At 44.9% G+C, this 24,295-nt stretch overlaps 1 protein-coding gene across 2 annotated transcripts in view; it reads left to right on the top strand.

Annotated features, from left to right (window-relative positions):
* Positions 1-24,295, top strand: part of TRAF3IP2 (TRAF3 interacting protein 2) — a 30,646-nt gene extending 6,351 nt beyond the window's left edge. Inside the window, exons 2-10 of one of the 2 annotated variants that reach the window (XM_048935536.1) lie at positions 1,763-1,849; positions 2,073-2,792; positions 5,827-6,016; positions 8,633-8,808; positions 10,043-10,131; positions 11,846-11,914; positions 14,725-14,841; positions 16,023-16,097; positions 20,036-24,295. In XM_048935536.1, the coding sequence (XP_048791493.1) occupies positions 1,834-1,849; positions 2,073-2,792; positions 5,827-6,016; positions 8,633-8,808; positions 10,043-10,131; positions 11,846-11,914; positions 14,725-14,841; positions 16,023-16,097; positions 20,036-20,182 (1,599 nt within the window). In that variant the 5' untranslated portion in view covers positions 1,763-1,833 and the 3' untranslated portion in view covers positions 20,183-24,295. The other variant, XM_048935537.1, reaches the window with a different exon arrangement.

The raw sequence follows: 24,295 nt of genomic DNA, 5'->3' as shown, positions 1-24,295 counted from the left end.
AGCAAAGCACAATTTTTATCCTACTTTCCAGTAAATGTTACACTGAGAGTTTGCTGTACCAGAGGTACTTTGAGGGGGGAACGCACATCACTTGATCTGATCAGCACAAACATAAAGCCTTGCTCTTGCCCTGTGGGACTGGGCACGTTCTTTGCTTTTGTAGGATATAGCTGTAGGAGCCAGGGTAAAGGCTGGGACGCTGCCTCTGTGACCCTGTTCAACTGTTTTTAATGCTGTGACTGTCTGAGTATGTTCTTCATTTGAACTTTCTGTTCAAGCTACTGTGTGACTGAAGCTGAATTCTTGAATCACTAAGATCTCCTCAAACGTGCTGTGATTTTGACTTGCCTTACCAGGCTTTTGAGTCAGATTCTCTTGTCAAACAGTGTCATTTCCATTGCTTAGACTGTTCTTCAGTAATGCTCCTTCTTGGGATTTTGGCTTTTTCCATGTGGTAGAAGGAAAACAGCTGGAGTAATGAGTCCCAGACTTGTTTCTCCGTACCCCATGTCAGGGAATAGCATCTGGTGGGAGCAAGTTAATCTCACCCCAATACCAGAGGATGAAGATGGCTGCAGAAATCAGCATGTTGATATCAAACGTGCTGATCTATTTCTGTGCCAAAGTCTGGGAATTAAAGGCTTGAGTATGGGAAGCAGAACAGCTGCATCAGCACATTTCTCTGCTGTGCTTTGGCCTTGGTTGCCTCCAGCTCAGGGTGAAGGACCAGGGGTGTTTTCCACTTCCTGCTTGAGTTCAGTGACTATCTGCTTGAGCTTCTTTCCTCTGTGATACCCTGTGGCACACAGATATGGAAACTGATAGTGAATGAATGTTGTACCTTAAGCTTCTGCTGGTTCACCTGTGAACTTCAAGAGTGTCACAAAGCCCTTTCTGAGCATTCCAGCAGGCTGGGTAGGACAGAGAACACTGAAGAGAACTGAAACCATGCTTGCATTTTCCAAAGGTTTTTTAAGTCCAGCAGTGTTCTGTTTCAACATAAATGGGATGCTGTGTGTAAGCCTGCAGTAAGGCTTGTACTTCTCGTTCCAGTGGGTGAGTACAACAAGAGCACATCACTCACCTGTCATTGCTGCTGTCATTCTAAGAGAAGGTGGAGTAGAGGCATCTGTCATTAGGGACTGTTTGGCTGGGCCAAACTTACTGGCAGTATCCCCAAAGGGAAGGGAGGATTTTGATGTCTGGAGCCCAAAGTAATTCTGAAGAATGGGAAAAAAAATAATCCCAACAGTAACCAAAGTCTCTAAATTGTCTTATAATTCTCAATAATTTGAAATAATAACCATGTTATAATAGAATGGATTAACTGGTTTGATAAAATAAATAGCAACGCTTGGAAGCCAGCTGTAGATTTGAAATTGCTCAGCTCAGGTAGGTGTGCAGTGAAGTTCAGATCCAAGGGATTGGTATAAAGCTATTATTAGAAGGTCTGAAGTAAAATGTGGCATGTGATTGAATTCCTTGGAATATGCCTGAGCCAAATCTCCATACTCACACAGCCTTCTCTTTTTTCGGGTGCAGAAATTACCTACAAGAGACAGTTCATGTGCTTTTTTTTTCCCATTGTCTCAGCAGGAACAGTAAGATTCAGAAATCCCATAAAAGTGTCTGTTTTATAAAATGTAATTTCCAGAAATCTAAGCAGTATTTCTTTTCCAGTCTCTGAGATAGAGTTATTTTGGGATTATTGCCTTTGTGAAGCTGTACCATGTTCACGAGAGTACTTTCTCTTGTTTTCCAGTTTGCTGGAAAATTCTGACCTTGCAGCACGGCAGTTGACTCCCATTTCTTGTGTGACTACAGAACTGGGAAATGGCCTCCGTGTCAGGTTAGTCCAAATTATAACACTGTGCTACCTGCACTCCAGCTAACCCTCCGCTTTACTCCTTTGCCAAAACTTCTACCTGTTCTTCTAAGAAAAACTTAATGTGAATACAAAGAATGCATACTGTTCTTCAGTATTCCGACTGACAGTCGTTGAACAGTGACTGATAATAGGCATTTGTCTTTCTGGAGGTCAATCTGTAGTGTTTCTTCTCTGTTTTTTTCAGGCACTTTTGTGAGCCGTAGCATACCAGTGGAAGTGGATGAATCCATGTTGTATTCCCCATTTCCTGAACCTGCCCTGGAAGAGGCTTCACAGCCTTCTGTAGAGAATGTGGAGGACGAGGAGTGCCAGAGACCACGTGCCAATCCAGCACATCTCTGCAGAGCACTGGCGCATCACCAGCTGGCCATGGAGCCGGACAGCAGGCCGTGGTCGGAATATACCAATCCCGATGAATGTGGGCGTTTCTGTTCCCCCAGTGAATCAATACTGGAAGTAGTTCATTCCAAGATGCATCTTTTAACTATGGACAAATCAGGCATGCAGCCAGGACCACTGCTTTCAGCCGATACCAACTCCAGTAAGTCGGAGCAGAGCTTGCGTGATGCTCCTGAGGACTCGTTGGAGGAGGACAACAAAGGGAGTTCGTGGTCACAGCAGTCTTCAGGAAACAAACTCCCAGCAGAGCTGGCAACTGAGGACACAGGTTACAACTCCCAGTCCCAGGACATCATGGGTGTCAGGCACCTGGAGCTCCCCTTACCGCTTGTGTCCATGGTGAACCCCCAGGACCTCCCAGGACCACTGATCTCCAGAGAGTTTTTTGGACCTGAGCCTCAGCAGCACCCCAGGTGCCAGCACTTGCCCCATCCCAACCCCTCTGCGCAAGCCTATGGCTTCCGTGGGCACCACTATCTGGCAGAGCAGCACCTGCATGGCCCACGTAAGTAGCACCGCTCACCCTGAAGGAGGTTTTCTGGAGGTGCTGCAGCCATCATTCACTGAGCTGGCATATTCCTACTGTATTTCCTTTGCAGCATGCAATTATTAACATGTGTAAAAAATGATTTGCAGTCCGTTTCATATTTCCAGGTTTTAGGGTTATTCAGCCAGACTGTCTGATGCAAAATCTCTGAGCCAGATAGAAGATTAAAGAGCTCGCAGTTACTCATCAAATAGAGGCTAATGATTTTGCCTAGAAACTAGCCGTTGTCAGTCATGCTGAGCACACACAGCCTTCTGCCTGCTGTTATTTCATATTCTAGTCATTTTCTTCCTCCTTGCATCAGTCATTCTGCAACCTCCTCTATTGACTTAATTCCTGTTGTTTCCCTGGATCTCCTTGCTCCAGCTTGAATCCCCGAGGTTGAGATTTCCTGCCAGAACCAGGATGGGTAGTTACCCTTGATCTCTTTAAACAGTATCTACCAGCTCTATGACCAAACTAATGCATGTGTTTTATTTCTGTATGAAAAGAGCATGACATTCATCAACCTCATTTTTTCTGCTGTCAGCTGAAATGAAAACCCATTACTTAAAATGGACCCCGCTCAGCTGCTGGTGATCGTATCACTGAGCACTGATGTGACTCAGTCAATATGGGTGTTTTGGCTTTTGGAGGCTATGGCGCAGTTTGTAGCCTGCTATTAATTAGTATTCCTTTTCGGTCTCCAAGATTTTTATCTGTTATGAAGTGAGCTTTGAACATCCAACAGCAATATCATTGTTTTCATACAATTTATATTACATTAGGCTTGGGAGACCTCAACCAGTTTGGGGCTCGCTTTGTAATAAAAAGCTGTAGGCCTGTGGCTGATAACCCTTCTTTCTTAACCTTCTGTTGACTCCACAGCATTTATATTACATCTTTTTAAAGAGTTTTCTCATTCCAGTAATGCACTGTAATTAGGTACACGAGACTTGGAGTATCAGAGCTGCAGTTTTCACCTCTGGTCTTGGCACTTTGCAGTGGGGAAGGGGCTACAGATGGACTTTTATCAGCAACTACAGCTGAACATTTGCAGAAGAGCCTCTGTTTTTCTGCCTGTACCTTCTAACTTCAGTTTAGCTTTGAGCAGAAGAGAAGCTGGTTGCACAATACCTCTCACTGTTTACCTCCTCCACATGTGGGCATCGTGAGAAACAGGACATTTACTGAATGAGGTCATTTGTTTCAAAGCAGGAGCTCTGAAGGGCTTTCTTTAGAAAAATCACTGGTGTTTCAACCATATCCAGAGGGCAAAAAGAATAAAATAAACTCAGATGGCTGGAGCAGATTTGGTCAGGACCAAGAAGCTGGCAACTGCACGCCTGTTTCTCACTTGCCTGGTACGGCATAAATCACCTCCTGACAGCTCCTTGTGTTGCAGATAATTGCTGGGCAGGGGCAGCCCACAACAAAGCCGTGCAGTTTGTGTGTTGCAACACGCCTCTCCCAGGCTGCGTCAATAGCATGGATTGTGCCTGTAGGCTCTGAACTGGTTCTGGACACCTGCTATTGGGGATACAGCAGCAAAACTACCTCTGAAGGCAAAGAAATCCTCACAGCAATGCTGTGTAGCCAGGGACCATTTGTTCAGTTATTCGTATATGAAAGCTGTGTGTGCCTGACCGTGCTGTGCCTCTGAACAGCAGTGCTGGCAGCCAGTACAGCACTACAGTGTCAAACATGTCCAAAGGGCACTGGTGAAACTTGCACCAACCTAAAAACCTGTAAACCACACTGAAACTCCACGAGCCCTGCCAGCTTTCCTGGAACTGCTCAGGAGGAATCTTTGAGCAGATCCTACTTACTTTCATTTTTTGTTCTTCCAGCCTCTTTTGCCCTGTCCTGTTAGAATGTAAAGAAAGGGACAGGAAAATCTCCTAAAAGAATCCAACAAATAAGATGTTGCCGACTCACAGTTGCATCAGAAATCTCTTTGTAATTGGGGGGTTGGTTAGTTGGTTTTAAAGTGCTGGCTTCTGGAGCTGTGTGGTTTCATTAAAGCTTTGTTTTCTTTTTTTCTCTTCATTTTTTAAAAAAATTAGTCCTCATGGCTGCTAGGAAAAGAAAAGCGTGACACCAAAATAGCTAAAGGGATTAAAAAAAAAACAATCTAAAGGAGAAAAAAAATAGCGTTTGAGCATTGCAGCTTTCAGAGCCAACTCATAACACCATAATCATGCAGCGCTAATAAGCCCTGCCAGGCTGGACTTTGATCTGTGCACAGCAGCTTGAAAGTGTGCAGATCTGCTGCCTAATGAAAACTGCAAGCAGAAAGACTGAAAAAAGTAGTTTTCCCCATTTGGGAAACAAACAGCTTACATTGCTTTCTCTTTCAATTTATGCCAACGGTTCCACTGGATGCTAGTTATTAAAAGCATTACGTGTACATGGCCAGCAACAGTGAGATTTTTCAGAATTACTTGAGCAAAATTGTTACTTTGGGTTTCCCTGCAGCCTCCTAGATGGCAACCGGACCAACAGCAGGACCTTAAAAGGTCAGCGAGGCAGAACATTCATACCAAGTGGAATAACAAACGGAGAGATTATTTTTTCTCTTTTCATTTACAATAATCACAGTCTGTTTAGCCTTACTGTTACAAACTGATTTGTTCCAGGATTTTGCATCTGCTTCCATGAGAGTGTTCGGATGATTCATTTTCTCCAGTCATTGCCAGAGAGAAATTAAAAAAAAAAAACAAACCACCAAAACCACTGAGCCATTTTACGTGCAGGGATGAAGCAGCCCTCAATGTTTAACTGTCGGTTGTCCCAATGGCACAACCCACAGCCGGGACCTGGACTGTGTCAGGTGGGGTAACTTCAGACTGTAAGTGACCTCTTTCAGTCTGAGATTCCTACAAATGCCTCCAACCTGCTCCATTTCCCTAGAAATGAAGGAGGATGTGCCTGGAAAGGACTAAACACAAACTGAAGCAAAAATGTGTTGGCTGAAATGATAGTTGCTGCCTTTATTTTCTCACCTTCCCAGATGGCAGAGCTCCTTACCAGCATTTTGCCCACACATCGCAACCGCTCCCTCCTGTTCCTGGACCCTGCATGAGAGTTATCCGCCCAGCCCAGCAAGTCATCCCCAATTACTCCAACCTTCGTGCTCCCAAGGGAACCGCCGAGCGACCTCTCCAGAGGCTGTGCTCCTCCCCTGGTCCTCCTCGATTCCCGTGAGTATGCCTTGGGGGCTGTGCGCATTCAGAGCTCCTCTAATCTGATTCTGTGGGCTTTGTACTGTAATTCTGAAGCCTTGTAACTTTAGCGTGCCAGGGCTGAGGGGTGCATGCGAGATGCTGGATAGTTTCCTTTATTTGCTACTTTACACACGGCAGGGGCCTGACCTTACCCTGAAGGACTTCAAAGGCAGTTACCTGATATGTTGTCACAGCGCACCCAGAAACACACACAGTAAGGGAAGATAAATGCTTGAAGGTTAAGAGATGAGGGGCTGAAAATACTTCAATTGAAACTTTAGAGCTCTCCTGCTTGAAAGCAAAGGTCAGTTTGGAGGCTCACTGCAGGCTTCAGATCTATGGTGTGCCAGCCTGGGAGCCTCAGTCACTGGCTGTCAGCAGTTTCCTTCTTATCGCTTCTGTAGTGTAGAGAAAAATGGAGAAAATCTTGTCTGACACTGATGTATCTCTCCATTGCATTTTGCAGCATTTTCCACGATTTCTCATGTAGTAATAAAACACATCATATCTAGCACTTCTCAGCTGGGACTTTTTGACTATTTTTCAAATATTAATTTCCCATGCTTCTAGTCTCCCTCCCATTTTAAGTGCACCTTTAACAAGCATTACCTGTGAAGGGTTTTCTCCAAATTCAGCTGCTGAAGTAAAACTGATATTGGCACATCTAAAAGCAGACCATTTTTATGTAAATGCCAAAGTACTTTAAAGGTGTTAAACTTGCAGGCGTCCGTGTTTGAAAATCATAGAACAAAAAATCAATCATTAAGGTTAAAAAAGACTTCCAAAGTCATCTAGTCCAACCACCACATGTACCTTTTTCTTGAACACCTCCAGGGACGGTGACTCCACCACCTCCCTGTGCAGCCTGTGCCACTACCTCACCACTCTTTCTGAGAAGAAATTGTTCCTAATATCCAACCTGAACCTCCCCTGGTGCAACCTAAGGCCATTACCTCTTATCCTTTCACTGTTACCTGGGAAAAGAGGTAGAGGTAGAAAACCTCTACCTCGCCACAACCTTCTTTCAGACAGTTGTAAAGAGCAAATGTCCACATACATGGTTTTCTCTTCATAGAAAAGCGAGAGAACGGGAAAAACTAAACAAGATGGACAGTTGAAATACTGCACCGCTCTGGCCTGTGAAAAGCAGGGGGCTGCAGCAACAGTAGAGATAATTGCTATAAAGTGTTTGAATGAAAACGTAGCAACTCTGAGGTACAGCAGATATCCTTTGCATTAGTGAAATTTATAATCAGACTCTTAGTTTTTGGCATATTTGTTAGGTAAGGAGAAGTTTGGGGAGGATCTGGAAATCAGCCACAGGGTAGTTTTTGTGGCTTATGATGAGGTACGTGTTGCTTTTCTTGGTGCTTCTGCAAAAAGAAATCCAGAATACCTGGGGCCTATCCTGTGGCTGTGCTGCTGGTGTTTGCATGCTGGTTCCAGGAACAGCAGTTATGTGATGGTAATATTTGCCTATAGAGCATTTTGTAACAGAAAACATCTGTACCAAAATGAGTAAACCAGATCTTAATGTGACAACAGAAAACATGCTGTGACCAGACTGTCATCATTCATTTAAGGAAGGCAAGGAAATAAAAGAGAGTGGGCTTGATTGACTAAATATCACTGCTCTGTGGGGAAAAGCCCTCAGAGAAACCTAACACTCATCCAACAGATGCAGTCCAGCAGATTCAAACTACACCTCATGTAAAAATAGGCGTGAATTCTCCTTTCTGTTGACTTGACCTGTGAACCCAAAGCGTAGTGATACAAGAACTGCTAAGCTTCCTAAAATCGTTTTCTTTCTGTGTATTTGTTCAAGTAGAGCAGATATTAGGCAAGATTGCTATGGTTCCAGAACACAAATTCCCAACATGAGAAACCTTTGTTGGGCCTGCTGTTGCTGGTCAAGAAGTTGAACTTTTTCTCTTTAGCAAAACTTTTGAGTTTTGTCCAAAACTGGAACAGCTCCTTGCTGTACCACAGCTGGAACTGGAGTGCCCTGTGTGTCTATTTTCCTGCTCCTTGTGCCATACCTCCTGTGCAGCACAGGACATTCAGATAGCAGCTGTGCCCTAAGCAGCTGAGTTGCCCTTTAGACAATGGGAAGAGCGTTTCCACGTGCCGTTCTGCTCCAGTACGTGTCTAACATGTGTAGCACTATTTCTAGCTCAGAAATATTCTTTGCTTCTGTTAGTTGCATGCTGAGCAGTACTAAACTATGAGGTAAATTTATTCCTGTGAGTAGTGTTGCTTCTGCATGTCACAGAGCTATCTAGATCAATGCCCATGTCAGGTGGGCAGTAGGCCCGGGGGCCACTTAGTCCCAAAAATGGAAAGGGAAAAAGGGAAGGGTAGGGAGATGGGAGCTGGGCTCAAAAGAAAAACAGAGGCAAAGAACTGTGTCTCATGATAGACTGTCACCAAGGTATTGAGGGCTCATGTAAAAAAAATGCTATAATAACTAAGTAGAAGTGCCAAGCATGTTTTCAAGAACATTACTGAGCTAATACACAAAGTTCTTAGTGTGTTAAAAAAAAAAATACCTGAAAAGAAGTAGTTTATATCCTTACTTGCTTTTCTTTGCAGAAACCAGTTGTACAACCAGCTACCTAACGGCCAGCTGCCCCAAAAGGCATGTGGCCCAGATGAAGCATGTTGTTGTCCTTCTGACAATTTTCCGTCTCCAGCTGCTGTCCCAAGACCTCTCAGTAACCCTGCAGCCAAGGGAACTCTGAGAACCAGCAATTTGCCGGAAGAGTTGCGTAAGTGGTTAGCAAATTTGTGCTGTGTGAGATCTTACAGAGCAGCCTGACAACTTTAGGTGGGAAAACTCAGGGGGTTGAGGTGGGGGTAACAACATTAAGGCACAAAGAGAGCGAGAAAAGAAAATACTGGATGTCATCACATCCGTAGGGTGTGAGTGTTTATGTCTGGTGGAATGGAATTATTCCCTTGAATCCTGAAAACTTAATTGTCATTAATTGCTTGTTATTTTGTTTACAAAAAATAAATACTGTTTAGATTATTCTCATGACTTCTTGCTAAACAGAATGTCCCTTTGAGGCAGGAGGCACTGAAACTTACAGTAAAAGATTAATAACAAACAAAGCCCCAGGGATGAAGTGTTTCTGCCTGTCCCAAACCAGACAAAAATGCCAAGTCTTGACCTCAGTTTCTCCCTGACCTGGTTAGAGGAGAGGGCTTTGGGTCAGGAGCGCGCAGCAGTGTCTGCACAAGCTCCTGCTGAGGTGCCTTCTCTGCTTCCAGCCCCCCAAACCCTTCCGCTCTCCAACTCCTGTAGGAAAGCCAGGTCTCAGAAGAGCTGGCTTCCTTAATGCTGTGCTGGATGACCAGTGGGATATACCATAACTAACATCCCCTCGTAGCCCTGCAGAGACCTCTGTTTTTCCTTTATTCAATTTCTTTTTTTCCTCAATAAACTATGCAAAAAAGCCCCTTTCAAAGACCCACACTGCATCTTTCTGGCCTGAAGGAGTGAGTTGTGACAAGTTTCCAGTCATGTGTAAGTTGCACTTTATCAGTCAGAGTCCCCAGGTAAAGGCATTACTGGACAAAATGGCATCATTAGCTGGCTGGTGTACCTTGACCAGGGAGTACATGGCTCTTGAATTAGTAAGAAAACTCCTTCACTGTTGGCAAAGGTAGTTGAAGACATTGCTGTCCTTGGCTTTCTGGCCTGTCCTACACAGGAGCTGATGCTGCTGTGAGGAGAGTCTGGGCAACATGTGGGGGGCTCCTCCAGCTCTCAGCTGTAGGTCGCAGCTGGATAGCACGAGCTGTGAGGTAGAGCTCAACTTCACGAACGTGAAAGAGCTGGGGAAAAAAACACTTGGTTTGTGCATTTGTTTTGTAAATAATCTGCAGACACATATGTAGGCAGAACCCACAGCACAGTGGGAAAGAAAGGCTGTGAAAGTCTCACTCTTTCCATGGTGTATTTTAATGGGCTGCATGTTCATATGGATTCTCTCTTAGGCAAGGTCTTTATAACCTATTCCGTGGACACAGCGGTGGAGGTCATGAAATTTGTGAACTTCCTGCTTGTAAATGGATTTCAAACTGCTGTAAGTATACCCTCCAGAGAAAATGACAGTCGACCAGGGAAGAAAAGAGGCATTTTTTAAAAAAGCAGAGGGCACACATGTTCCATTTAAATGCTTTTCTGTTTATTATTGTATTTTGCAGATTAAGGAGGCTGCAAATGGAAGGAGCTGGCCATAAGTTGTAACAATGATTTGCCATTTCATTTGCTCGTGTTTTAACTGAATTCTATACTTTGAAATGTCTTTTAATAATGACCCTGGAAAATTCCATTTAGTGACACCAGATGGGCAATAACAGGAGGTCTTTTTGTGAGCTATTTCATTAACATTGTCTCATATTTGATCTGAAATACCAATATTAGAAAAGGTCAGTTTTCACGTTCATCCCATCCTAGTGTCTTTTCTGAGATGCTATTACATTGTTGGTTCTTCAGATGTGAATACCTTTCCTCTGAAAACAGGTCTAAAATTGGTGTATTTCACACGGCTTAATGAAACAGTCCATCTCGTGGTTTCTTTGCTTTGTTATACTTCTAAAAGGGATTCAAAAATCACTGCCTGAAAAGATCTGTGTCCTACTGTCTGATCCCATAAACGGTCCAGATTTTCATTTAACCTCTCATGAGTTTGCTTCTTCATAACTACCCCCTCAAAGGAGAGATCCCGTAGAGGCTCTCGTATTCGGCATTCATCAAAATGTTGATTCATATTTTCCTATTTCAAGCACATATGCTATCTGACCCCTCAACCTTCACTCTGGCTTCAATTCAGGAAAGCGTTTAAGCAAGTGGCTATCATTAAACTGAATGAAACTCAGTGGGGGTTTTGCCCATGCTTATTTATTTTTGTGAATCAAAGAATTTTTCCGGAGACTGAAATTGTATTTCTCTCCAGCAGTTTTGTACTATAGCCAATTCATAAGAAAGCTCTGGGCATCATGGAGGTATGGGGCAGAAGGCTCATTAATAGCACCCCTATTGGACAGGCAGTTCTTGGTGCATGCTACAGAAAAATAAATACAGCAAAATGGCCCCAAAGCCAAGAAACAAATATGTCGGGAAGAAAAACCCACCCTTGAAGTGGAACATAATTCTTCTGTCACAAGCTTGGAGAAGTTAATAATTACTCCATTGGTCACAGTCATTGACTTCCAGTTCCTGGGCTGAGTGTTCAGGGAAGAGAGCAATGATGGTCATATTCAGTGCTAGGAAGTCCTCCATCTCTCTGCTCAGCCTAAAGCCTGGATTCCTGCATTCAGTGTCAGTGACCTGGCTGACTTCCCTGCACACATTCTGAAAACGTAATGCAGTATGAAGTTAAAACTTGACAGTATATACCCTTGCAGCCAAAAAATAGTGGAGCTTTGCAACTATGCAGATAAGAGAAGGTGGGAAGCTGTCCACTTTCATGAGATATTTACAGAGAGAAAAAAAAATCTAGTTCATACATTTTCAATATCTAATGTATACCAACCGAGGTTATTGCTTGTTCCAGTATGCAAAAGTGTTGAGAGTGAGGGGGCTTGCACAGTTCTGGACTGCACAGAAAAGGGGAGATGTTATACATGCATGTGTGTGTGTGTGTGTTTGTATGCATGTGATGTTTCTTTCCTAAGGAAAGTAGGCATGGCTTTTGGAAACTAGGGGAAGAAACAGGCACCTGGGAACTTTTTCAGTGCCACCAAATGGGGAGGAAAGCAAAAGAATGCTCACCACAGACTTTCATTCTCTTGCAGATCGATATATTTGAGGACACAGTACGAGGTATTGACATCATAAAGTGGATGGAACGCTACCTAGGTGATGTATGTAACAGCAATTCAACCTTGTTGACAGCTGAGATGACCTGAGGAACATGGTTGAATTATTGTAATAGTAGCAGGAGCTGAATTAAAATGCAAAATCCCACTCTGCCCTTCCCTGCTTTTACTGAAATGATGGAGGCCTGTGATTGAGGGCATAAGCAGATCTCACTCACTTCTGCTTCTCATGGTCCCAAAGCTTTGTCTTTAAGAAATTAAGTGCTAATCCTGGCATTCCTATCAAATTCCAGTGCTGGCCATTATACTGAAGCTGCTATTGGATAAATTGTTCCTCTGTCTCATATTTAAATAGTGTTTCACCCGTGCATGGTTAAAATCGTTTCTGTATTTCATCCCAGGCTGCACAGTATGGCTAATGTTCATGCTGCTTCTCACCTGTAGCTTCTGTTATCTAAAACATGGGAGAGTTCTTCTGAATCAACCATCTCATATGTAAACTGGACATTGGTATTCTGTTAGTCGAATGATAGTTTTGCTCTCATCATTTCATGTCAATGTAAGCAATAAAATTTACATTGTTGCCAGCACAGTCCCTCACAGCAGCTTTGGAAGTTCAGAGGTGCAGCAAGTGCACATCTCCTTTAGGATCAAGCCAGGTAGGCCCACTACACCAGCACAGCTGAGTCACACAGAATCACAGAATAGCCAGGGTTGGAAGGGACCTCAAGGATGATGAATCTCCAAACCCCCTGCCAAATGCAGGGCCACCAACCTCCCCATTTAATACTAGACCAGGCTGCCAAGGGCCCCATCCAGTCTGGCCTTGAACACCTCCAGGGACGGGACATCCACAACCTCTCTGAGCAGCCTGTTCCAGCACCTCACCACTCTCATAGTAAAGAACATCCTGACATCCAACCTAAATCTTCCCTCCCTCAACATAAAACCATTTCCCCTTGTCCTGCTGTTATCTACCCTTTCAAAGAGTTGATTCCCCTCCTGTTTGTAGGCTCCCTTTAGGTACTGAAAGGCTGCAGTGAGGTCACCCCGCAGCCTTCTTTTCTCCAGGCTGAACAAGCCCAGCTCCCTCAGCCTGTCTTCATAGGAGAGGTGCTCCAGTTCTCTGATCATCTTTGTGTCTCTCCTTTGGACCCTCTCCAACAGTTCCCTGTCTTGCTTGTACTGGGGGCTCCAGACCTGGACACAGTACTCCAGAAACACAAAAAAGCTGGACACAAATCACTTGTTTTGTGACTTGATGTCACAATATATGCGGCTTCCTTTGGTTCATCCATTGCTGGGAAGCCACCAGGCCTCTAACTCACTCCAGGCAGTTCTCCATGGCCTGGGAACAAGACGACAAAGTGCTAGGTTCTCCCCAGCCTGAGCAGAGACACTCAATCTTCCCAGCCCAGCGCTGTTTCTCTTTAGGAGTTCCAGCAGAACACCTTAGCTCAAATACATTACCATGCAGGCATGGTGCCTACTGCGTGCACAGCCAGCCTGGGGCCTCTGCTGTGGCAATGCAGCCATGCGTTTTGGGATCATTGCCAGGACAGATTAGGCATGAACTCACCATGTATAATTGAGGTATTGAAACTAGACACCACAGTGAATTTGGTTTTGCCAAGAACATCGTTAACACTTAAAAAACAAACTGGCAGAATTCCCATGGGACTCCTGCACAGTCAGTAGGAGAAACTGGGATGCGCAGAGAGCAATTCCCCCTGCCTTGTATGGTTCCTCCTCCTCTGGCTGTCTCCCTCAACCCCCCCCCCCCCCGCCCCAGAGATGTCTGTTTTCCTGCTCTGACTGTAGAGGCAGTTTCCAGCTTCTAAACCTTCACACACACGAGCAAGGAAGGACTGTTAGGGCACAAGCAGGGGGTGTGTGCACCCGGGAATGTCTCTGCAAACCCTCAACATCTGTAAGTGCTTACATGCACGTCAGGCAGAAGCAAAAGTAATTCTGGAGTATGTTAAGTCAGTATGAGGGATAATGGCTCTTTACTGTTTTTGACCCTGTGGTGGGGCAAATTCCCTTGATATTGCACAGAAGGAAAGAGTTAATTAGGTGCCAGGCTGACTGGGAGCCGCATACTTGGAAACCTTACAAAGCCTGATGTGGCTGGGATAAAAGACAGGCCCTAGGTAAACAAAAGTAGGAGGCTTTCATCTGCTGAACCTCTTCACTGGCCCACCATTAGGGAAGAGAGAGATTTCCCAGATAGGAAGGACAGACCCTCAGTGGAAACTTGAGATCAGTGGGGGCCTGGGACTGAACAGGTCACAGCATAGGCGAGGAGCACTGCTTTCGGCTCACAGCACGGAGGGATGGTGCTGCCAGGTACCCCTAAGCCTGTGCAGGCCACAGCCCAGCTCTGCACACCTCACCACTGAGGGACAGGCAAGAAGAGTTCCTGTTACTGAAGGCCCCAGGTGCAGTTTCCACAGACAGCTGCCTTCAGCGTCTTTATGTACAGAAAGCCATGGTTAAAAAGATGCACTTTTACATGAGCTGTTGGAAAACATGAGAAGATAACTTTCCTGTGTATGTACATATGCACTCTGCGCTGATAAAAAGGAGCTTTTTATTACAGGATTCCAACTGGAAGCTGGAAGCTGCTAATATATCTCCTGCCATTTGGTTTTTCTATATTATGCGGTCTCAAGAAATAAAGAGGAGAACGAGTGTCTGAGTTCTCCTGCATTTCCTGCCAGAATGAATGAGATCCTCTCACGTTCGCCAAGAACATAAAGATCACTTAAAACACAAACTGGCAGATTTCCGATCTGCCTCCACCAAACACACTGCATTTCCCAATTTCATAAAAGTGCTTTTCTCCCTAACAGAAGACGGTGATGATAATCATAGCAATCAGTCCAAAATACAAACAGGATGTGGAAGGGGCTGAGTCCCAGCTGGACAGGGATGAACACGGCTTACATACTAAATACATCCACAGGATGGTAAGCAAGGACATGCATTTGCTGCTTTACAAAGACTCCCTCTCTTCCTCTGAAAAGACAAATCTGTCTCCAAATGGCAGGTTCTTTGCTTTGTTTTCACTAATCCCCATAGTTAAACACCCCCCTTTGGAATTCATTAATCCTCCCTCTCATCAGCTCCGTATGCTCATTAACATCTGCTAAGAGGTTCAAGAAAGAAAAATCCTATTAAACACGCACATCTCATTCTTCCATATTCTTTTTTGTTCCATGTTTTTTTCTTCTTTCACCTTCTCGAACCCACACTGCCCTGCCATACAGCCCTGGGCACAACCTTATCTAATGCTGCCTGGCCTTCCCCCCTGTGAACCTGTCCCTATCACTTCATATCACTCCAGCCATCCTGTAACTGGGGTCTTCTCTGGGGCAGCACTAACGCTGGCTGAAACATGGGATTGCGAGGCAAAGGAAGGTCAGAGCTGCAGAGGGAAGGCCCTGGTGACACAGAGTAATAGGGGACAGCTGCAGGACGTGGGACCTATCATCTCAGCAATCTGCATTGGGATAGAGCTCAGAACTGAGCCAAGCAATTCATCCTTTCTCCTTGGGTCTGCAGTTTCCCTCCTTTCTCACTCCAGGCCCATCTCCCAGTTTAATCCTGCAGTTCAGCATCTCAGAAACTGGCACCAACAGATGAATTCGTAGCAGAATTGTGCTCTTCTCACTGCTCCTGGGAGTCTGTGCCTCATTTTGCCAGTGTCCTGGGGATATGGGGACAGGCCAAGCCCCAGCTCAGACAGGGAACTGGGACACAGGGGACAGGCTGGGGCCTAGCTTGAACACAGACAGTGAACAGCGAAGCTGAAGGCTTTAATAATAAAGCTAAGCTTTATTGGTTCTAGAGGGATTTCATGGGACTGAAACTGCAGCTAAAACCACAATTATTTCATACCACAGAAGTAAATGCTCAAATGTTGACAGATCTTTCCTGTATTCTTTCCTTTCCTGTATCCTGTAGTAAAGAAGAATCAGATTAAGTGGCCAAAAAAAACCTGATACCAGAATCCACCAGCATTAGATCAGATCACATAAGAGCAGTTTAAGTAAGCAACGAATGTTTTTACGCATAGGATTCAGCTGCATGCAAAGACAGTGCAACACAACCTTCATCACAGTAAATCTGGCAATTTGTTCTGTTGTAGATGCAGATTGAGTTCATACAACAAGGGAGCATGAACTTCAGATTCATCCCTGTGCTTTTCCCAAATGCCAAAAAGGTAACATACATGCATATATATATATATATATATATATATATATATATATAATTTTTTTTTCAGATCATTAGACACATGTTATTTTGATCTCAGTGCACCAGAAGAAACCCTAAAAACAAACAAAAAAACCCTTCTTTTCTTGATTCGTAATATCCCACTGGTAATATTCCAGCTGTATTTTACATGAGAAGTTTACAGTTTTATGTACACATGAATAAAAGCATTTCATTTGCAATATAAATCAGTACATAAAATGTATTTCTGATGATGAATGTGTAACTAAAACTCAAATTGTCTCGAGCATTGAAAGAATTTCAATGGAGAGAGACCATCTATCCAGCAAGCATGCTTTTTGTATTAACCCTTTTATAATTTTGTCCAGATGTAATGCTGATGAGTGGGATGGGGGGAGATTTATGGCTGATGTGAAGTGAGGATCTGGAAAAGGGTGGGTTGAGAATATAAAAATAAAGAGGATCATAAATATTAAAGTGCTAGGCCATTGCTTGAACTTTGATGGGCCCATCAAAGGCAAACAATATGGTTTTTTAGGACTTGAAATTTTGTTGGCCTTCTTACTGATACATTTGAGAGGAAGAAGTTCATAAAGCAGTAGGTTCCCTTATCCTTCTTCCTCATGCTGAGAGAACCTGCTGGATTTTTACAGGGCCAGAAAAGCTAAATGGCTTCAGTTATCATTGAGAAATGGCATTCTTCCTCGGACTTGTAATGGATATTCTTGCTCACTTTTCATCACTAAATACTGTGTGCATTGTTAGGTAGCTGTCACGTTACCCCTAGGTACAGCTGCATTTTGGAGGAGGGAATTCAGATCCTCTTTAATCATTTGGATGCCCAGAGTTTGTATCCTAACATTTCTGCAATATTATCACTGAGTGAGTGTAGGGCTGTGAAATCCCACAGCACTTGTGGATTTCAGTGTAATATAAGCTCAGAAGTTTGAAAACACGTCCAAGAGTTTGTGAGATTCTTTGTAATGAGCATTACCCCTGGTATTTTATGTCATTCCACTTCCTTCACAAACATTGCTGGTCTGTTACTTGCATTAACTGTGCAAAGCTCAGCAATGGGACAGGTGGGAACTGAGCAGACCAAAGGCAGTGGCTGGTTTGGTATTTTCAGTCAGCCTGGGGGCAAAGGGCAGGGCTGCTCCTGGCCTCAGGAGCTCCTGGAGTGCCTGCTGTGTGAGCAGACCCTGCAGCCTGCAGCAACTTGGCACAGTAACATTGGAGCCACAGAGACAATTGGCACACAGGGTGCTAGAGCCTTCTTTGGGCCTCAAGGCAGACACAAGAACAATAAACTTTGTTAGTTTTGGTTGAACTTTATGTGTCAAAAAACTATTTAGCGTATAGCAGCAGCTCTCAGATAGTGAACAAGGAATTTCCAGGGCTGGTTGATTCAGCTGCTGCTATCAAAGTAGCAGTTCCCAGGCAGCCTTCCTGCCTATCACTCCACAGCTTTTCCACATCACCCTTCAGCTTTTCCAGGGCTGCCTGTCTCAGCTGAATTATGTAGAGCAGCATTTTCTGTTGCTGTTCAGGCTTGGTCTCCTTGCTCATGTTCGTCTTTGGTGAACCTCTGCCTCCCATCTCACTGGTTAGTGGAAACATGACTGAGAACAGCAAGGTGGTGGGCACAGCAGCCCCGAGGGCTTGGACACACTGCAGTAACAGAGGCATCCAGAGATTAGGTACCAAATGTTTGTAAAACCTGCACCATTCCAGGGGTGAAAAATGCCACATATATATATAGAATCAGATGATTCATTTTGTCTTTTCTGCCCTCCCTTTTTCTCTTTGTGTTCAAGTACCATTGTAGCTGGCAGTGGGAAAGAGCAGAGAAGCAGTTTGGGAGGTTTCATTTGGGGACGTGGATACTAGCTGAGTTAATCTCATCTGAAGTACATCATAAAGCACTGATGGTATGTGAAGGCTAGCCGACCTCCAACGGGAAAGGATCTGTGTGAGCCAAAGAATGTTCATCAGGAAATTGAATAATGAGGGGAAAAAACGTGACACACAGTTAAGGTGGAACTGGCATTTCCAGCTTCCCGTCACACACTGATAGAGGAAACCTGGTCTTGCATCAAGCCAACCAACACAAATGTCCCTTCCTGGTTTTCTCAGCACTGCCTGTTGCACTCAGCTGCAAGTGCCCAGGATGACTGCTGCTGGCAGAGCTGTGAGCAGAGCTGTGAGCAGAGCTGCTCTGAGGCATGGCTCAAAGCAGGCTCCACAACACAGCCCTGAATTGGATGACCCTACCCTTGGCACTGACACACTCTATCCTGTTCCTGTTACACTGATCCGTAAAGTTATCAAACACTCTTTCTGCAGTGTTCAGAATTTCCTCTCCGCTAACAGATACAGATCTGAATTTAAAGCAAGGCAATAACCCTTTTCCCATTACTCTCTGATCTGGTACAACAGCTGCTGTCACATGCTGAGGGAAGAGCCACAGCTTGACAGAGTCCCCTTCTAATTTTCTACACTCTTTCTGGACCCAAATAACACACCTCCCCTGCACACCTCCTACATGTTAAAATTACTGCCTGGGTTGATGAGTGCCAGTGCTTATTGCACCAACTCCACTATGGAAGGCACTCAATGCAATTGGCTGCAGGACCAGCTCTGGCAGACAGCCTGCAGCCCGTCTCTGGGCATAGAGTGCCTCTGTTGTTATGTCCCCACTTGCCAGCTTCTTACTTACCATCCATTTCTCACACTAATTTCCATCTTTCCAAGCTTAACTAATGATTTCCCATGTGGACTTACATCACATGCTTTGCTGAAGTCCAGATGGACTGGGTCATTTCCTTCCTCCAAAAAATGTAGTTTCTCATCGAAGGCAGGTAGAGGTCTCATTCGGTAAACCTGTGCTGTATTTTATCGCAGCTTGGGAACATGCTGCCCTGCTAAACAGTGGGTCCCGAGAGCAAGTGCTAGATGCCTTCACTGCTAGTTGCTTACCTTGGAATCACAGAATGATAGAATCCTTACAATTGGTAGGGACCTTTAAAGGTTATCTGGTCCAACTCTCCTGCAGTGAACCAACCTTACCTGCTTGCTCGCTCTGGCTTCCTGCTGGTGCCTCCAGCAAGGGCTCTCCTAAAAGAAATGTTTATCACCACAGTGGGCATGAGCTGGTTTTGATAAAGGGTCAGCGCTTGACCCTCTTTTAATTAGGGATAAGAATACAGCCCTCCTCACCTCCACACCCACATGTTTGTATGGAAACCTCCCAAGCTATGAAGACACAAGAACATGGAGGCTGAGCTTGCCACTCTCCCTCAGCTTACCACCACCATGTGGGGCAATGGTGATCCCAGCTCCATGATGCTAACAGGCACTGGCCAGCCCATGTGACATGCTGGGAGTGGGGCGGTTGGCCCTGCTCATGTGGAGATGTGTTAGCCTCCCCTCGCACTCAGCACTGGACTCAGCCAGAGGAAAGCTTGGCAAAGCAGCACAAGGGGACAGCACTCAAGAAAACCACAGGGATGGCTTCCCTGTGGATTCTTAGGGTTGAACAGAGTGTGGATCCTCGGCAGCTAAGGGAGAAACATGGGCTGCAGCCTGGTAGGGGCACCTAAATGTGCCCTTCTCTCCTCAGTGTTTATTTTCAGAAGCCCTTTGAAGCCTGTCACTGAGATCAGAATCCCTTTGAAATATGGTGAAACCAGCCAACGTGATGGCAGTAAGGAAAGAGAGACAGGCAAGCTGTGAGATCGTACGGAGTTCATTTATTTAGGAACCCAAATACAATTCTGAAGCCAAATTAAAATTTCTTGTTGTTACAGAAAGTGTCTAGAAGAGACAGAATGAAATCTTGCTTGGCGGAGTGTAATGGAATCTGCAAAATCTGGTACAGATTCAGGAGGGCTTATGGGATTTCACTTTTTTCTTGTTTTTCAGGAGCACGTGCCTACCTGGTTGCAGAACACTCACATTTATACCTGGCCAAAGAACAAGAAGAACATCCTCCTGCGGCTACTGAGAGAGGAGGAATATGTTGCTCCTCCAATAGGACCTTTACCAATGCTCCAGGTTGTGCCATTATGAACATTATCTCTTAAAGTGCACGAGAAGCAGTTGTTAAAGGGTTGCTTTTGGCAGGGAGCCAGCACTCTTCCAGATGGCTCTTTCTGATGACAGAAGACACTGCTTCTGCTTAAGGAATTGGTTATCTTGGGTAGCTCAGGCTCAGCTTGTTCTCCACCACGTTAAACATCTATTTCTGAAACTGATGGGGCAGAACTCTTCTCTCCTAGGTTTTTAAAAAAGCTGCAAATGGAACGAATGCCCAACTTTATCTTAACATCTGTTTTTAACATATCCCTTTACTAGTCGATACAGCAAACAGATACTAGAAAAAATGTTGCAATAATGTAAAATAAAAATTACATCCTCCTTTTTGCTCAGGTACTCTTTATTTATATCCCTGCCTTGTACAGCATTATCGGACAGTTAATTTGTAAATGCACTATTAAATATATTTGCCTTTTGTAAGGCTATTTTATACGTTGCGTCAAGTTTTTACTGTTGCTGGGAACGACAAGGAACGGTAACTGTTTGAGTAATGCAAGTTTTACTTAGACTGTCTTGCACAGAGACACACTCTTCAATTAGAGGACTCTTGGATCTGAAGCCTCTGGAGTTCCATTTCCTCACAGCACAGTCCCTAACACCTTCAGCATGTTACAGCAACAGTCCACAAAAGGACAACTAAATGTATTACTGCGTGTGCAGTCAGTACCATGGAATGCTGAAGTACTTTTATAGTGGGCCTTTAGCTTCATTACTGCTCTTCATCCCTTATTTGAAACAGAGCATGTCAAAGAACAATTGCCATTTGGAAACCAGCGGTTGTTAAGAGAAATAACATTGACTCCTACAACTTGTATGCAGTACGGAACAATAAAATAATCAAAGATGTTGGAGAGCTGTGGGGTGCTGGCAACCGAGAAGGCTCAGCAGCTTCACATCTGCTAAAGTCTGAGCGTGTTTTTGCAGAGAACATAAGCACTACTTTGGTGAGGGTTCTTCTCTTAACTGCTTTAACCTTGCTGAGATAACAGTGGACCCTGTTGGCTTGAAATCCCGCAGCCGTTATTGTTAGAATAGGCATACAAGAACCTCCTGCTCTGGTGCAGAGCACTCCATGCCTGTGCAATACAGGCTCTTTCCAAGATCCACTTTATTGTTTGTTACAGAGTGGCCCAAATACAGCTTCATGACAAAGTAAATGTGTTTAGTTCTCCAAAAAGTAAATTAACCAGAAGCTGATACTCCTGTTACATCGCCCAAAATATTTAATTAGCTTGCCATGAGGATCGTGCTAGTGTGGTATGTCAATACAGGATGTGCTTCATGGTGCTCATGAGGAACAATTACAGCACTGTTGCAGATACCCTCATGGATTTTCCTTTTGCATAAAGAGTTACAGCTGCCTAAGAGAACTAGGAGAAGGGTGGATCCAGTGTTGTCAGATCTTATTATTTTCATTGTGGTATTTGCTGTGCTTCTCCCCAGTTTCTAGAGAGAAATCCCATAGCCCAGCAACTGAAAGACACTCATACCTAGCATGCTGGCAGTTTTCTGACAAGGCACAATGAACTTCTATTATGCAGCAGCACTTCTTGCTATCTACATATGGGAGAGTGGGGTGTCCCATTTTTTCCATGTGATAAAATGAAAAGCTAAGTTTCCAATTAAGAAAATAACTTTCTAAAACTATGACAGAAATCCTTCTTAAAAGGTCAACAAAGTGAATACAGAGGGAGGGGGAAGAGGGGGACTTGGTTATCTAAACATTGGCATTTAGGGTCACTCAGAGTGCTGCACAATTTTATGCTCAGATTCCAAGTGCTGTTCTAGACAATGCAACATTCTTGAAGTGCTGCTGCTTATCTGCCACTACTGTATGGCTGTCTCAGGTACATATCTAAAGTATTTGAACACTCAAAAATAATTTCGGGACTCAAAACATACATTTTGTAGGAATGTGTTTGGGGGAGGACAGGGTAAAGGACTTGAGGTTGGAAATGCAGGATGTCATTTGGCAACAAGACCATGGCAGAAGAAGTTGAACCAACTGGGCCAGGGAAGTTCCAGCAGGCAATAAACTCAAGGGCACGCACGTTCAATATGGAATGACGATGAGTCTTGCTACCCTCTGCAAATATAAACTAGATCTAATAGCTAGAAGCTGAAAGGACAAAAATACATACTTTGTATTCCCATTTCCAGTTTGGTAGAAAGCTAATCCATAGAAAGCACCTATGGATTAGCCTGTCTCAAACAGCTTCTGATCTCAAAATCCAATTCCTTCCACATTTGATAGGTGGAAGCTCAAACAAATACAGAATAGAACAGAATCAGAATCATAGCATATCCTTAGTAGGCAAGGACCCACAGGCAGCATCGAGTCCAGCTCCTGGCTCCACACAGGACCACCCAAAATTCAAACTCTATGTCTGTGAGCGTTGTCCCAGCGCTCTTTGAACTCCGGCAGCCTGGGGTCGTGCCCATTGCCCTGGGCAGCCTGTTCCATGCCCACCGCCCTCTGGCAAAGAATGTTTTGCTAACCCTCCCGTGACACAGCTCCATGCCGTTCCCTCAGGCCCTGTCGCTGTCGCAGAGAGCAGAGCTCAGCGCTGCCCCTCCGCTCCCTGTGAGGAGCTGCAGCCGCTGTGAGGGCTCCCATCAGCTCCTCTGCTCTGCGCTGAGCAAACCCAGGGACCTCAGCTGCTCCCCACACTTTGCCCTTCAGACTTTTCACCATCTTTACGTCCTCCTTTAGACGTTTCCTACTAGCTTTATGTCTCTCTAACACCGTAGCGCCCAATGTGCACCCAACGCTGGAGGTGAGGCTGCAGAGCACAGTGCAGAGCGGGGACAACCCCTCCCTTTGCCCGGTAGCAGTGCTGGGGTGGGTGCCCCCAGGCACGGTTGGCCCCCACAATGTACTTCGTGCCTACAGGTTTCAAGGACATAGCGAGTACTGGAGATCCCCAAATCTGGCCTGGAGGAGAGGCAATGTGTGATGTGGGCCTCCGCCTAGTCCTGACGGTGCTGTGCTGGCCTGCCAGAGCCAGCAGGAATGCGAGCTCAGCCCTGTGCCCCCCTCACCAACCAGCCCCAGCCACAGCTCGGAGGGGGCTTTCAGAGTGTGCAGTGTGGGCAAGGCCGGAGGGGAGAAAGCTGCAGGAAATGAGGCTGTGTTTGTTTTGCTGCATACAAAGCTGCATATTAGGGAGAGCAGTTAAGCATTCAGAATGATTAGCAAGGCTGGGTAGTAAATTCCTTTCATCATTCTGGCTGTCATCCTAAAATATGTGCTCTAGATTTACCACAGATTTGCTTGGTTTGGGCCAGGGAATTTCATTAAGTAATTCCTGCATCATGTGATACACAAGGTTGCACTAAATGCTCCAGCGACCATTTCCATTCTTCTGTTTCAATGATCCCCGTCTGAAAAACAATGATAGCAGAATGAGGGAGAAAAATAAAGAGTCGGTGTTGAGGAAGTACAAAGAGCTCCATATATTTAACTGCTGGGGCATTTTTTTTTTTTTAATTGAATAACAGTTCCCAGGATCCATTGATCTTTACATTAGTTAGAGCGTCCTACAAGGACAGAAACCATGATGGGGAGAGAGTGAGTAATGAGCTCGCAGCCGAGTGAATCATTTCCCCTACAGCTTTGTGTTTGTAGAGAGACAGATGGTGGGAGCTGTGAAGAGGGAGAGGGAGGGGACAGGCAGGTTTTTGCAAACGACACAAGTAGGGAGAGGACGGTGAAAAAGAAATATGCAGCAGGTAAGGGAGGAGAGGCTGGAAACATGCAGGCTGCTTCAAAACTAACATGCTCATGTTAAAAGAGATTAGGCTTACAGGGAAGTTTAGAAAGGAAATTACAGAAAACAAGAGCCTTGAGGCCAAGAGAGAAAAATATAACAGGAACAGCCCAAGAAATGCATCTGTAGATCTCTTAAGTCAGTTATTAAGCTCATGTGCAAATAGTGGGGCAGTAGCTTTCAGAATGCGAGCATGCCTCCCATGGGTGGGCACTGCTGCCAGCAGGAGCTGCTGAGCTGTGGGCATGAAGGCATCGCCTGGAGCACTGCAGAGGTACCGGGGGGATGTTCCCCAGTGCATGCACACCTGTGGGGT

Source organism: Lagopus muta, chromosome 2 (genome assembly GCF_023343835.1).
Source record: "Lagopus muta isolate bLagMut1 chromosome 2, bLagMut1 primary, whole genome shotgun sequence".
In the NCBI taxonomy this organism is placed as follows: Eukaryota; Metazoa; Chordata; class Aves; order Galliformes; family Phasianidae; genus Lagopus; species Lagopus muta.
The sequence above is the reverse complement of the archived record's forward strand: the minus strand, read 5'-3'. Positions and strand labels throughout refer to the sequence as shown.